The 16,871-nt window shown below is 38.0% G+C and overlaps 1 protein-coding gene across 1 annotated transcript in view; it reads left to right on the forward strand.

Moving 5' to 3' along the window:
* Positions 1–14,634: 14,634 nt before the first annotated feature.
* Positions 14,635–16,871, forward strand: part of LOC122065382 (N-terminal acetyltransferase B complex auxiliary subunit NAA25-like) — a 30,387-nt gene continuing 28,150 nt past the window's right edge. The window contains exons 1-3 of the mRNA XM_042629191.1: positions 14,635–14,806; positions 14,898–15,016; positions 15,127–15,201. Coding sequence (XP_042485125.1) covers positions 14,677–14,806; positions 14,898–15,016; positions 15,127–15,201 — 324 coding nt within the window. The 5' untranslated portion in view covers positions 14,635–14,676. The remainder of the gene's footprint in view (positions 14,807–14,897; positions 15,017–15,126; positions 15,202–16,871) is intronic.

The following is a 16,871-nucleotide window of genomic DNA, read 5'->3' on the forward strand; positions in this document are numbered from 1 at the left end:
TCAAAGAAATGCATTTTAAAATGCCTGAACCTTATTTTTCTCACAAATCTGATGCGTTTTGTGAATCCAAGTGATTGATTTTGTTACATCTGATGCTTCATCTCATGGCATAACTATCCTGATGTTACTCTGGTGATTCAGGTAGCTAAAAACTTGGCATGCTTATTAGCTTTAATACATTTTGTTCTATGATCAGAACACCTCGTGCAATAGTACTATTCTATGGAAACGTAAAAGCCATAAGTATTGGGAGAAGCATACACCATATGCATTGGCCTTAATTCATACAATCTTCCTCTTCATTCCACATTTTTACTCATATAATTGTCTGGTAGAAAAGTAATGCATGCATAAGAGATTATAAACTATTTTGCATTAATTAAGATTAAGATGAATCTTTTCCATGGCAAGCGTTATGAATAAAAAATGTCCAAGCAAGTAAGAGAACCAACGTAAGAAGTGTTGGAAAGAGCCGCGCTGCTCCCATTTCGAGTGCTAGTAAGAGGCGCTATTCCCATTCATTTAGTGTACTAACTTACGCTTGCACTTTTTGATTGTCCATCATTCTTCAATAGTTTGATCAGCTAATGTAACTGTCCAGTAGAAAAGTAATGTATGCCTAAGAGATTATAAACTATTGTGCATCAATTAAGATTAAGATGAATATTTTCATGGTTTAATTTATGTGGGCCGAAATTGATACACTAGCAACTCAAAACTGAATGTGGGTGCTTGTCGAATCATGTGATTGCCATCAATCATTTAATAGGGGTGCTTACATTCTTTTTGAATGAGTAAAACATATATTAACCTAAGAAGAAAAAATATACAAGGGAAAAAGGGGGGGAGGGAGGCACACAACCAGCTAAGGGAACACGCCCAAACAAAAAAAGGAGGAAACCTCTAATGGATATAAAACCTCAAGGGGAGGTGGGAGAATAGAAGATGGAAGATTCCAAGAATCAACAATAAGCCTCTTGGTCTTTTATTTGGTATGTATGTTCCTAAAACCTTTTGGTCTGAAGTTGTTCTTACTGCGGCTTTCTGGACCTTATCCTTACCAGAGCAAATGGAGGAGTCATAGTAATGGGACGTACCAGTTATGTGGTCAGTGACACTAAAGTCGATAACCCACGACGGAGCTATGAAAGGTGCAGAGGTGGTGATATACATAGCAGAAGCTAAGACATCCTGTGAGGTAGACGGGCTATCAAGCTGAGACATGAACCGACAAAGCATTGTAATATGATCCCTAGAGGAGCTGTTATCTGTCTGTGTGGGGCCTCTAGTATTAGTCTCCGTCATAGTAGCATGGGCTATAGCTCCTCCTCTTCGGCCACTACGTGTGCCATTAGATCCACCACGTGTACTAGGACAGCCATGAAGGACCCAGCACCTAGGGGTGTCAATCGGTCGGGCCGGGTAGATCTCGATCAGGCCTAATCGGGCTTGACCACTTGGAAGCCTTGCATCGTGAACGCCCGTTTAAGTAAATGGGCCTAGCTTTTGGGGACATGGTAAGGTTAATAATCAGGCTAGTCGGTCTCAGGCTTTGATTGGGCTACCATAAATGGGGCCTTAATCAGGCCTTAACTGGGATGTAGACCTATTTAACTTTAAACGGGTTTTAAATGGGTCCTCTTTAAAATTATTCCATTAAATGTACTTGAAGAGGAATACCAAAAAAATGAGGCAAAGATGGGCATAACAAAGAAAAAGATTCAATAGTTAAATGAATTAAGACAAAGATGCACAAAGTAACTAAATTACTAAAGTACTCAATCTTTAATCCACGAAATTCAAATCAATTAAACTATGCCTGCATAACCCAAGTATAGTAAGTTCAAATCAATTAAACTATGTATAAAAAAAGATGATTGTTCATATAACAATTACTACCATCTCAATTGTACATATCACTTACTTTTAGAATACAAATAGTATTATAAAAAAAAAAAAAGTATTAAAGGGGTCGGGCTAGGTTGGGCTTAAAGGAGTCGGTTCAAATCGGGCTTGTAAATGTATCGGGTTGGTCGGGTGCCCGTTAGGCTAGGTGGCTACACCGTGTACTACCTATTTATAAGTGTGTCAGGCTCAATCAGGCTGGTCTAGGTCGGGCCATAAACATGTCGGGCTTGGTTGGGCCTACCGGTGCGAGCTTGGAATTGACACCCCTACCAGCATCTCTTTCGAGTGTGCCCAGATTTCCCACAAGAATCACACTATTGTCTATCCCTGTCATCTCCAAGGGATGGCCCTTGACCTCGGCTGCCTCCACGCAATTCTTAGACTAAGGATAAAGTCCGGAAAGCCGCAATAAAAACAACTTCAGATCAAAAGGTTTTAGGAACATACATACCAAATAAAAGACCAAAAGGCTTATTGTTGATTCTTGGAATCTTCCATCTTCTATTCTCCCACCTCCCCTTGAGGTTTTGTATCCATTAGAGGTTTTCTCCTTTTTTTGTTTGGGCGTATTCCCTTAGCTGGTCATGTGCCTCCCTCCCCCCCCCTTTTTCCCTTGTATATTTTTTATTTTTGGGTTAATATATGGTTGATTCATCCAAAAAGAATGAAGGAACCCCACTAAATGGTTGATGGTAATCACATGATTCGACAAGCACCCACATTCAGTTTTGAGTTGCTAGTGCATCAATTTTGGCCCACAAAAATAAAACCATGAAAAGATTCATCTTAATCTTAATTGATGCGGAATAGTTTATAATCTCTTAGGCATACGTTACTTTTCTACCGGACAATTACATTAGCTGATCAAACTATTGAAGGATGATGGGCAGTCAAAAAGTGCTAGTGCAAGTTAGTGCGCCTCTTACTAGCATTTGAAATGGGTGCAACGGCTCTTTCCAACACTTCTTACGTTGGTTCTCTAGCTTGCTTGGACATTTTTTGTTCTTAACACTCGCCATGGAAAAGACTCATCTTAATCTTAATTGATGCAGAATAGTTTATAATCTCTTACGTATGAACTACTTTTCTACCAGACAGTTATATGAGTAAAAATGTGGAGTGAAGAGGAAGATAGCATGAATTATGGCCAATGCATATGGTGTATGCTTCTCCTAGTACTTATGACCTTTAAGTTTCCATAGAATAGTACATCACACAAGGCATTATGATCATAGAACGAAATATAGTAGAGCTAATGAGCATGCCGAGTTTTAAGCTATCTGAATCACCAGAGTGACATCAGGATAGTTATGCCACGAGATGAAACATCAGATGTAACAAAATCAATCACTTGGATTCACCAAACCCATCAAATTTGTGAGAAAAATAAGGTTTAGGCTTTTTTAAATGTATTTCTTTGAATTCATTTTCAACTCTCGAAAGAGGAGGAACATAAGTGATGTCACCATTACAGTTGTGCAGAAAACAATAACCTGAGCAAATATAAACAATTAGACTAAGAAAAAAAATTTACCATGTAACCGAGCATGTGTGTGATATGCTCCTTCAAAAACTAGTGAACTATTTGAGAATGGAGTTCATGAGGTGCAAAAATATATAATTGTTTAACTTGCACTCAGCAATCCAAAAGGTATGCAAGAGTAAGGCTCCCAATTCTCTTTATATAAAAATAACTGTGTGCAACACATAAACGACATTATGTAAGTAGAACCTATGGTGAGGGCAGCTTGCCACAGTTAGAACAATGATATTCCATCCATATCAGTGCAAAGTACAAAACACAGATCTCAAAATTTTCAAGACCAGGTCACCAAATCCTACATGGTGAATGGTATCAATAGAACAATGACAAACAGAACAATGAAGCTTCTATGATAGAACATTTCAGATGAAACCAAACATGAAACATTCATGAATCTTATGAGGCAATCCACTGAACACACTTGGTTGATTTAAGTTTTCTTCTTTTGATAAATTTATTTATTTGATGAAATAAAATTCATAAGGTGGCACTTGTTGACAAATTGATCAATCAAGCAACCAAAAATCAGAATTGAAGACTCATACCGTATTACGAGTTTCCCCACCACCAAAGTTTCAATATTGAAGACTCATACCTTGTCATGAGTTTCTACACCACCAAGATCCACCGTATCAATGAAAAGCACATATTTCTATTTGTTGTCTACAGCAAGTACAAAAAGTTGACTTTGAATGAAGAAAACTTGAAAGGGGAATTCAACAAATAAACCTCTTTGGAGGAGTAGCAGAAAACAGCAAGGACTGTTTTTGATGTAGTATGCAATCAACAAGCTTCTCTATAACTTTCCTAAATCTAATAGTGGGCAGCTTCATCAAGCACAAGCATTTTTAAGCCCATCTAGAGATCGGAGAAGCCAGATTTGTTCTCAATATGATCTAATAACCTGCCAGGGGTTGCAACTATAATCTGCAAAAAATTCTACAAAAAGTGACAAAAAGATATAGATAAAAAAATGTATTAACAATGACCCCTGAAAGAAAATACACCTAAAAAGCAAGGAAGAATGCAAAATGTTACATTATAATAACAAAAAAAAAATCCCTTGATAAGCTACAAAGTAATAGCAGTATTTCCCTGGTTTCAATTATAACAAACTTCGAGAAATGAAATGGCTTTTGAAATACTAAAAAATAGGAAACTAACATGATAAACAGAACAATTTATAAGTTTTTCTAAGAGATATGCATTGTTCAAGGTCTTCTATCTCAAAACAAAACTGACTCAGAAAGGAACAAAAATTAAAGAATAAAGACACAGATAACATTTGGAACCTAATTTTTTCAGGAAAAAAAATTCCACCCCACAAGAAAAGGCAAAAATCCAGTTTACACATAATGCCACCAAATGCTGAAGGTGTATCAGTTAAAGATGCAATGACACCAAGAAGGTCATTGAAATATACATACCTTCATGGCCAACATAGAAATAAGAGGAAATTTGTAATCATATTTGAATGTAGAACAACTTTCACCTGCGTAACAACATTAATAAACTCCAAATAAAAGGGATCGGAAGAATAGAATAAGGCAAGAATGAGGAAGCAAGTATCTTATGAAACAACTCACATATCACTGATGCAAGAGTGAGCCAACCATCCAAGGCTCTTTTCTCATTCAGGAAAAAAAGAAAAGACAGTCACATTACCTAGATAAAGCAATTCCCTGGATGAGGTCTTCGATCGGTAGATCTTGCAACCATGTACTGACTCACGTCTTCTGAAGTAGACTTTCAAATTCGTTAATATCCTCTCTCTCTCCCCCCCCAGCACTCTTTCCCTCTCCCCCTCCCCTTTCTCCCCTGCCCTCTCTCGTTCTTCTCTATCCCTATCCAAGTTATTCAAGTTTTATCCTGAGGCAGTGCTAGGGTTCAGACGGAAATCTTACTGTATATGGATACCAAACGGCTAGAAATTTAAATTAGAGAAGACCACATAATTTTCAGATGTAAACCTATGCTATATGGATACCAAACCATTAGAAATTTTAAATTGAAAAACCTTACAATTTTTAAAAGTAATTTTTTTTTTTTATAGTAACAGGATGTAAATCTTACGTTACATGAGATATCAAGTGATTAGAAAATTTAGAAGGACGATATCAGTAGATTGGACAACCTCACGTTCATTGAAATCCTTGATAACATGATTGAAATGTCGGTTGTAGGATTGGAAATTTATAGTGATTTGGTCCTATATTATTTCATGGAAAATAATAGGGTCTTCACTTTCTATCTCCTATTTTGTCTCTTTCCGGCCCCTCTCCTCACTCTCTCTCCTGTTTGTGTCTTGTTGATTTGATCCCTCTAGCCGCCCCCGGTGGAGAGGTATTGAATCCTCTTTTCCTAAGGGTGGGGAGAAAAATAGACTGACTCGTGGTTGCCAAATTAGCAGTATGCCCAACATTTTTCCTGAAAAAAAAATTATATGGCCTCTAATAGTGTAGGATTTTTTTTTTGGCAGGCTGGGGGTGGGGGAAAGGAACATAGTCTATAATCATCTATGAATTTACATTGGTCGGAAGTTTTATCACCCTTTCTTTCCATCCTCCGACTCAAACCAAAAATAGTTTAAAAACTAAACTAGAAATATAGAATTCACTCATACTAAACCTTTAGCATCTTTATACACTTATAGTGTGCATCTTTCATCCTCGGAGGTAAAATTTTCTTCAATGGTGAGTTTTGTATATTTTTTTTAACTTTGGTTATGCATTGGCAATTTTGGTTTGGTTACATTTTATTGCGCTTATTTGAAAGGGATAATTTTGAAAAGTAGGTACTTCTTTAAGAACAAAGTCCATTTACTTGAGAACCTAATCAATGTGTTAAATTAATGTCATCATAAAGGGGTAGGTTTGATCTCGACATATCTAGATTGCAAGATATATTTTAGATTTTCTTTTGGGGTGGTGGGTGGATTATGATGAGTGTTTGATATTTAAAAGTAACCGCAAGCGTACGGATTAATGTAGTTATGGGTCGAACATAGGGAGAGCAGCCACTTTATTTTTGGCTTCTTTTAATTATGCGAAAGTGAACCGATTAATGGTTGTGATCTAATTCTAACTACCGCCCTAAACATATGTATCTAAAATAACGTCCTAACAATTCGTCATCTAAGAATTTTAATACGTAAGCCACGTAATTAAAATTAAATAAATAAATAATTAAAAATAAACAACCCACGCAATTAAGAAGCAATGAAGGAAAAAAATGCTGAAATAAAAATAAAAGTAAAAGAAGGGATAAAGCTAGAGAGGCTCACAAGTAAGTTTCTCTACTTAGCCCGAGGGATGCATCATAATATGAGCTTCCCTACTTGATCAGAGAGTCACTCTTACAAGGGTTACTCTACTTGGCTTTAGAAAAGGGAAGTAATTAAAATAAAAACAATAAAATGATGGTTATATGGCTAGAAGGGGCAAAGCAACACATACACTAGCCATGAACCTTGGGGGAAAGGGAGAGCAATAATGTAACGACTGAAATTAAAATCCTAAATTAAGAAAGAAAGGGTAGTCAGAAGAGGGAATGAGAGGGGGGAGAGAAGACTATTGAAGAAGCCTACCTACCTGAATCAATACTTGAACTTAAAAGCTTGGGTGATTTGAGATACTGCCAACCCTAAAAACTAGATCTGGAATGAACCAAATCTGAAATTTTTAGGCCTGGAGAAAACAAATCATGAAAAAAAAAAAAAACTGAACTAAAAAAAAAAAGATGCTCCACGGCTTGTGATCTTGTCACCTAGATCTAAGCCTAGAACTATAACTTAAAAATTACAACTCAATTGCATAAATCATAAACATAAAAGGCTAAATAAAAATAAAATAGTGCTTGCATTAATTGAAATAAAAAGATATTACAAAAGTGGTTAAAGCAAAAATAAAGAAGAACTAAAACTAAAAAGAGCGAGAGAGAGAGAGAGAACAACTAAAAAAAAAACCTAGAAGAAGAATGAAGTGTCCCCCATCCTCTTACATGATTTGTATTTATAAGGAGAGAGAAGAGAGATATAAACTTGGAGAAATTTTCTATAAATTTTTTACTTTTTTTTATTTATTTTTATTTTTCTCTTTTATTTTTCTCTCTTTAAATCTTGCGCACAACCTTGTTGGCCGATTTTTTTTCTTTCCCTTGGACAATTTTCCTTATTGTTTTGTGTGATTTGGATAATCTTCTGGTGATGATGTGGAGGAGAGAGGATTTGGACAAGATTTATTTCTCCATTTTTTTTCTCTTCTTACGCAAGAAATCCCTCCCATGATTTTCCTTGCTTTGAATATTTGGACAATCTTCTAATATGATGTGGAAATCCCCTCCATGCCCTTAGTGCTTTAAGTGAGTAAAAAACAGAAAATCTTCAACAAAATTCTCTAAAAAAAAGACAACCATGAGATTCGAACGTGAGACCTCCTGGTGAGCAAGGGAATTTTACACACCATAGCTCACCAACTACACTAGGTAGTTATTGTTGGAGTGATATGACGCCCGATAATGCTTAAGGCCTTTAAAATACAAAACCTGCAAAAAGAGAGTAAAACCCAAGGTAGCTCCATTCTAAATATGTAAAAATGAATGCTTTACTACTTAGATTTCACACATAAATGTGCTCATCAATGAGGCAACTCAGATAATCCTATCTAATGCATCCCTCTCTTCAATGTTTTGTCTTTATTATGTGGTTTCTTGTATTTTTTTCTGTTTGATAACTGTAGAGATGAATCTGAAATGGTTTGATTGGATATTGTAGCTTTCTCTTGGGTTCCCTGTTGAGAATAAGTTCGAATCTCTGTCTGTATGGTAGATGGTTTGTGGATTAGTTTTTGGTTAGAGCATATAGGTGGGATTTTCTTTGGTTGATTGAGTCTTCATCTTTTATGGAATTGGATAAATTTGCATTAATGTGATCTCCTCTATATGGGTTCTTGCTAGTAAATTCACCTAATTATGATTTACTCTGGAATTTTTCTTTTGTTGACGATCAGAAGTTGAAAGTTCCATAAGCTTATACCTTATTCTCCTGACTTAGTTGTCATCTATGAGTAGAGATGGCCTTTTGTTAGAAGTAACATGTACATTTTCAAGTTACTAAAAGATGAGGAATTATAATCTACTAAGAAAATAGATTTATAACTTTGAAACATTTATATGTTCTTACTTTTCTTCCCTTGGATAGACCATAGTATAAGAATTGGCATATGGGTCTCTATGCACCTGATTGAATATCCACTCATGTTGTCTCTTTGACATAGAGTAGTTGGATCTGTAGATTATTGGTCAATGGGTTTGTCTGTTTAGATTAAGTTCTTTGACCTTTCTTAGGAATTAGTTGGCTTAATTTCCAGGCCCTTGGTTGCAATAGTGTTCAGGTGACATGTTGGTCCTATTGAAACCCAATCTTAGGGACAGACTCCTATATACTCGCACGAACTAATGTGTTCATATTTTTTGGAATTTTCTTAAATTATTATTTACTTGGGTCTCAGGAAGCTGACTCTACTTGGGAATTGACAATCAAATTGTCTTTTCAATTTTCTTCTTTGGGCAGTGGGCAGTGGGTTGTGGGCTGTGGGCAGCCATTCATTTTTATGCCCTTGGATGATTTACTTTGACTAAGTGGTTTTATAGTATGATCTCTAATCATAGTTTTTAAGGCGCTGCTAAGGCGTCGCCTTACCAACGCCTTGGCGCTGATGCGGTCTAGAGATGGTAAGGCAGTGCTCCGCCTTACGTGAAGTGGCGCCTTATGTTTTTCTTTTTTTTTTAAAACACATTTTAAAATTACTTGATGAAGATTCCGAATTTAGATTTTTTATTGGTAGGTGTATGGTTTTGTTAACACTTGAGATGTATGAGATCAGCTTTACTCCACCAAAAATAACCAAAACAAACAAAACAAAAACACGATTCACAAACAGGGTTTGGATTTTGTCAAGGGTTTTAAGAAAGGGCTTTGAGAAGGAATCAAGGAACAAGGAAGAACCACTGATCCAGGCGACCATTTTGCTCCGGCAGCGGTGAGCTTCATTCTTCTTTGACAGGAGTAGAAATATAGTGGATGACCTTAGGGCTTAGGCACTCATTTTGGCATCATAGAGGTAAGTATAATAAATACTTGTATTTTTTGTCTTCTTTTCTATATATTTATAATTTTTTTCATAATTATGTATTTATATTATATGTTAATATGTTATGATGGTTGATGATTGATGATTGATGAAGATGAACTTAGTTTATTCACTTTATTGATTTGTTTTCTTGATGAATATCTTACATTGGTATAAATATGAACCTTTAATATTTATTTAACATATGAGTAATAAGATTCAATTAGGATTTGAGCCAAATAGATTGGTTTTATAAAAAAATTACACATGAACGCTTTAGTCGATAAGGCGACGCTTTATGCCCGCCTTATCGCTAAGGCGCTCCGAAAGACCCTTAAACGCCTCCGTCGCCTTACAACCTTAAAAACTATGGTTTGCAAAGTTGAAACTGGAGAATTTGACCGTTGAAGAATATTTTACGAGATTTTATTATTTGGCCACTTGTTCTTATTTTGAGTGGGATGAAAAAGTATTAGTGGCACAATTTCGCAATGATTTGCACCCTCAATTTAGTGCTGCCCATGCATCTAGTTGATTGCCTACAATTGAAGATGCCGTGTAATTAGCGTATTAGGTTGAGGAAAGTCTGAAACACGCATTCAGTTGGCGAAATTTTGCAGACACTTTTCCTGGAGGTACTACTTCCATTCTGCAACAGCCTCCTACCCAAGGAAGGTCATTTGGCAAACCATAGGCTAGTGCTACATCTATGGCCTCTTCACGACCTAGTTGGCTGTATTCTCCACCTCGACATGCTTCTGAAATGTCATCTTCACAACCTACTCGTCCATACTCACCCCCTCGACGTGGTTCAGATAAACCTTTTGATGCAACAAAGTTTACAGTTCGATGCTACTCGTGCAATGGATGTGGACTTATCAGTGCTTAATGTCCCAGCTGTTTGGTTGCCTTTATTGATAAGGATTCTCCTATACCATATATTCCCAAAGAGCAACTTGGTTTTGACACAGTTGATTTAAGAGAAGAGCGTGCACCAGGTGAAGTAAATGGCACTCTCAGTGATGAGGACCAACATCCCTTTTATGTCATTCGTCATGTGTTAACCACTCAGAAAGTCACTGACAATGAAGATTGGCTCCGTAGTTGTATTTTCCAGACTTATGTGAAGTGCAATGACCAGTTGTTAGCCTTGGTCATTGATGGAGGTAGTTGCACTAATGTTGTCTTTGAAGACGCTGTTCATAAGCTGGGATTGAAGACAGAGCCACATCCAAATACCTACAAGGTTGCTTGGGTGAACAACATTAATCTCAAGATCACAGATAAGTGTTTGGTCACATAACAAAGAAGTGTTTGGTCACATACTCTATTGGTGGATTTAAGGATACTGTCCAATTTGACGTCCTCCCTCTGAAGGTGTGCCATATCCTTCGTGGTTGACCTTGGTTGTTTGACAAGAAAGTATAACATTGTGGTTGACCTTGGTTGTTTGACAAGAAAGTATAACATTGAAGTTTCATTTTGCCAAAGATCTCCCTGAAATTAAGTTCAAGAAGATGTGGGATTGTTCCTCATTCAATGTTTTCCTTTAGACCGTCTCCTCGGTCCTTTTCCTAACTCGATGGAGTCGAGTTCTTTTCGGAGGAGGAGAGTTGATGCAAATACAACTGCACTTACCTGGTTGGACCAACATGACCGGCTTTGGAAGCTAAGAGCCAAGAAGAACCGGTCTAGCCCAGGGTTTTGGTCCAACAAGGGTTGGAATTAATTAGTAGCTTATTTTGTCTTTATTTCATGCCTTTTATTTTCCAGATTTGAATATAGGAGTTAAGATTTCTTTCCTTGCATTGGTTTCCTTTTGTGGTTGCTTCCTAGTTTAGGGCCATATACTATGTTAGTAGAGCTTTTAATTTCATGTCTTACTTTTCTATATGTTGGCTGTAACCGATGGACATGGAGAGTGACTTCGATTATTGAATGAAATTGGTTGGATTTGTGCAATGTCTGATTGTGTGATTCCCCTCTTTCCCCCTTTTCTCTGACATTCCCTTTCTGCACTTAGAGACTCCCCTTGAAGAGGTGCAGGATAATAGGCCGCAGATTCATGGAACACAATATACGTGGTGATGTAGAATTTCCTCGTGGGAGGATGGTAACAACAATACCCCTTCGGAGTTGGAGAATAGCCGAGGAAGATACAACGGAGTCTATGGGGATCAAACTTCCCATGTTGTTGATGATTCCTTGCAAGGGCAATGCATCCAAACACTTTGGGAAGCACAACAAAGGAAGTAGAGCTAGTCAGTACCTCAACAGGGCAGCGAGATGCCAATACTTGAGAGGGCAACTGATTAATGGGATAAGAGGCAGAAAACACAACATCACTCCAGTACTAAGGGGGAACATGGGTCTCCAACATGAGGCACTGGGCCAACTTCAGCAGGTGGCTATTCTTCCTCTCTGCAACCCCATTATGAGCAGCAGTGTCCACACAACTTGTTTGATGGATATTTTCCTTAATCAGCCAATTACACTTTGAACTCCCCATCAGTGTAGTCAGTGCCATTATCAGTTCAAAGGATCCGGACCTTAGGATCAAATTGCGTCTGAACCATCTTATGGAACTGCTTAAAGCATGGAAAGACATCGCTCTTCTGGCGCAATAAATAAACCAAAGTAGTAAGACTAAATCTGTCAATAAAAGTCACAAACCATCGTGTCCAGTAATAGAAACACGATGGGAGGGTCCCTAAACATCATAATGAATTAAAACAAATTGAGTCAAACTTCTGTTATCTGAAATAGGATAAACTTATCTAGTTTGCTTGGAAAAAACACAAGCATCACAAAAGAAATTGTTTGGATTGCATTTTCTAAACAAATTAGGAAATAACTTTTCTAAACAAATTAGGAAATAACATGCCACTTGTATAGTTCAATGAAGGCAGAAGTAGATGCATCTGGAATAGCATTCTGAGAAGTCAATGCTATGGGAGACCGATCAAAGAGGTACAAACCACTCACCACTTTACCACTGCCAATAGTATGATCCATGTTACCAGGTCCTGAAAGCGATAATGAGTAGGAAAGAATGTTACTTTGCAATTTAGATATCGTGTAATACTAATAATGGAAAGAAGGTTAATAGAAAATTTTGGGACATGCAATACAAATGGCAGAGATAACAATGGACTAGGTGAGATGGAACCTTTTTTAGAAACAAAGGAAAGAGACCCATCAGCAACCCAAACTTTTTGGTTAATTGACAGAGAAGAGTAAGTATCAAAATGTTTAGGAGAGCTAGTCTTATGGTCAGTGGCACCTGAGTCGATAATCCAAGAAGGGGATTCAATCGATGCACAATGGCCACCAAACTAAATACCTGTGTTTGAAGCAGGATTAGAGGAAGCTGGTAGGAAGTAGCTGAAGCCGCAAAGGAGGAAGCAGTGTTGAGTTTGGTCATTAGTTGATGCAAGGTTTGCAACGCTTCCTGGGAGACAGATGATTCCTTGGGAATGTCATCAGAAGCCTGATTGGCAGCAGCATTGGACCGTTCTTGTCCACGACCATGGGTATTGGCTGGTTTACCATGTAACTTCCAGTAACAGTCCCTGGTGTGACGTTCCTTTCCACAATAATCACACTTGACAATCTCCTTTGTGGGTCTAGGAGGGGCATCCTTAGTTTGATTCCCAGAACCAGAGTAAAGGAGCAAAGCGATCATGTATAACAGGTGAAAGCATAACATTGCGACGAGTATCCTCAGATTGAACCAGGGCATAAGCCTGTTATAGGGAGGGAAAGGGAACCATACTCAAAATATGGGCCAGATTCTGATTAAACTCAATATTGAGTCCAACAAGAAACACTTACACATGAATTTTATCTTCCTTCTTAGCAACGATAACAATATTAGTTTCGCATGTAAGAGCAGGGTCATCATAAAAAACCAACTCTTGACCTTTGAGAGTAGAGTAATACTGTGGAAGAGAGAGTTCCTTCTATTTGGTGTCGTGAATCTGTTTCCTTAACTCCTAACACTGGGCAACATTGCCTACCTGAGAATAGGTATCCTTGGCAGCTTTCTAGATATTTGGAGTAGTATCCAGTAAGAGATAGTTCCAAGCAATAGTAGGATCCATGGAATTGATGAGATAGGACATAACATGAAAGTTGTCTGTCTCCCATTTGGTTTGAGTTTGATCAGCAACAATAGGCTTTTCTCTTGACACCAGTACTGTAACCAAAAAAACCATGAGCACCAATAGCCAAGAAGCATGAATGAGACCATATCAAATAGTTGCTCCCATGAAGTTTAGTGGAGCTAGGGAGGAAAGAAGGGAGTTGCAAATGAGTAGTCCCTTCAGATCCGGTAGATGCAGTGGTAATCTCAGACATGTTTGCTAATAAAAAAGTGGGTCTCAGACATTGTCCCTAGGATAGCACGGGAATCTTTAACAACTAGAGAACAGAACCCTGATGCAGATCATCTCAAAAAGGAGATAACAAGGCATGAACTCTCGGTGAGAAAGATCACAATCAATCACCGAGGGACAGGAGACAAGCGGAAGCGACGGCGGAGGCCCTAGAGGAGCTGGTGACGGAAAGGCCGAGCGCTGGTGAGGCCTAGTGGGAGCGAGGGCAAGCGGTGGTGAGGGCTGCTAGCGATGGTGAGAGAGGGGCGCCAGCGGTGGCGTGATGGGCAGTTCAGGTTTGAGAGAGAGAGAGGGTTTGCTCTTGTGCAAGGCATTAGGGTTAGGATCCTAGAGGTGATCCTAGCTTTGATACCATGTTGATTTGGGGAATAGAGCTTAGGTCTCATAGAGATCAGCCCCTCTTTATTTATAATGGAGAAGGGAATATTCCAGGCCATTACAAGGACCAATTAAACCCTAATGGACGTATGTACCTGTTTGTTTGGATTCTAGAATGACCCATGAAACCCATTATTACAACATGTGTACATGCAAATAAAATAGCACTAGGATTTATTTTCTGTTGGGAAATAATGCCAATACAGCTTCTGTTTTTATTGCTGTATTTTTACGGAATCTCATGGTTCTTCAAGAGGAAACCTTGAAAATTAATGCTTTTATATTTTTCTTTTAGGGACTCAAGGCTCTTATTTTGGAGAGGATGGGAAAACCTGATGAAGCTTTATCTATTTGCTTAAATGCCAGAGAGAAATTATATTCAGATGAAGCTGCTCCCATTGATGATCTCACTCTCAGCACTATACAGATTGTTTTCCAACGTCTTGATCGATGTCAGTATGCACTTCTATTCTGATATATGTATGTATGCATGCATGTGTCAGTGTTTTCATCTACGTTGGATATTTTTGTTGCATGTAACAGTGGATCTGGCTACTAGTTGCTATGAGTATTGTTGTGGTAAGTTTCCGAACAACTTGGAGCTGATGATGGGTCTATTTAACTGCTATGTTCGTGAGTACTCATTTGTGAAGCAGCAGCAGGTGTGGTGTTGTCCAAGAAAAGTTCTTTGCCTTTTTTTTTTTTTTGGTGGTGTCAACTATATTTTTTCAGGGTTAGGATTGGTTTCATATATGTTTTTTCCCCTTTGCAGACAGCCATCAAAATGTACAAAGTTGTTGGTGAAGAAAGGTTTTTGCTCTGGGCTGTTTGTAGTATACAGTTACAGGTTTTTTTCTTTTCCTTCTATCTTCTCCCTGTTCTGAATGTGTATGATCAGTGTGGATCCAGTAGTAGTCAAATCCTCAGGGGGGCGACTCATATCTCATAAGTGGTAATTAAGTGCTCTCCCTAAATTAGTTCTCCTCCTCTCCGAAAATCTAACTTCTTTCCTTAATGGAGGGCCTCTTAAAATTTCTCCTGTTTCTAATGGTTTCATTTACTGAATTCTCTCTCTCTCCCTCTCTCTCTCTCTCTCACACACACACACACACACACACACACAAGTGCACAAACACATGTAGAAACACTGACATTCAGATGTAAATCTCTCCCTTTAAAAGAAAAAAAAAGCTTTTATGGTCTATGAAGTCCGGAACTGAAATATACCAGATAATCTTTCTCTTAACTAATTCCTAATTAAAAAAAAAAGAAGTAAAATGTGTGGAAGCTTTTATATTATTGCACAAGTCCTCAAATCCTAGAACTACTTCCCTCATAATTCAAAATGCCACTTAAACTAATGTAGGAATATGGAGCCTTAACCTACAGTAGGATCTCAGGTGTTCTCAATAAATCTCTATTGCAGTAGAAATATAAACAAAATAAAAGATGATAAAGAAGAAGAGAAGAAGGATAGGGGGCTAGTCTCTCTTAGGCTTGGTTCTCTCGCTCACGGCCTCTCACCATTTCTTTGGTTGCTCACCAATGGCATCTCACCATACTCTCTCATAGAGCAAAGCACACAGCTATTTTTTTTTTTCCAATCTTGTTGCTACCGAAATCCAGCAGCCACTATCCCTTATTTTATAATAAAAATTGAGTACAACAATTGGATCCTTCCATGGGTGGAAAGGAAGCCGTTACAACTGGACATTATCCTAATTAAAAACTAATTACAAATCAAATCAAATGCATCTAGTTAACTGAAATAGAAAGAGTCCTAGGAATAAAAAACTACTAATTGCATAAAGCAGCCTATAAAATAGTAACTAATTTTGTTCAATCTTATTAAACTGCTTGAGATCTCCAAATAAATCTGGAAATACTTGATGACCGGCTGGCCGATACTCCCAACTATGCTGCTGGTTGAATTCTTTATCTGGGCAGAATCGATATTTCCTTGTGCCGACTGGATATCTACCCAAATCTCCAACAAATAAAGAAGTTGTAGGGCCCAATCGATAGGCTTGAACTAGATTGCAAACTTACCCGACTTGGCCCACCATGACCAGCCACTAAAAGATAACAAAATTACAAGAATAGCCTAATTAACTCATACCCACATCCTAAGTGATCCTGTAATTTATGCTTCTATACTCCCTTGCTTGAATTCAATTAATTTTTTGTGTTATTGTGGGTTTTCTTGACTGGATTCAGTCACAGCAACTACAAGACCCACTTGATTTGGTAGAGAGCTATTACCTCACCTATGGGTAGGGATATAAGGTGGTGTGGTCAGCTCAGATCACCTTTCAAATATAGATAGGATTCTACCACTGAGTAATAGGACTTGGTATCTCCAGGACTGGTTCCACTCGGGAAATAACTTTCTCCCTTTTCATTATTATTTTCAGGGGCTTCATGAGGGGTGAGGCGGTCATTTTGCCTCCCTCTCTGTCTGGGCGCAGGGCCCATGCTGCCTTTCAGGCTCTTTTTCCTTTCTTTTTTTTTTTTTGC

This window comes from Macadamia integrifolia, unplaced genomic scaffold (assembly GCF_013358625.1).
Source record: "Macadamia integrifolia cultivar HAES 741 unplaced genomic scaffold, SCU_Mint_v3 scaffold1989, whole genome shotgun sequence".
Classification (NCBI taxonomy): Eukaryota; Viridiplantae; Streptophyta; class Magnoliopsida; order Proteales; family Proteaceae; genus Macadamia; species Macadamia integrifolia.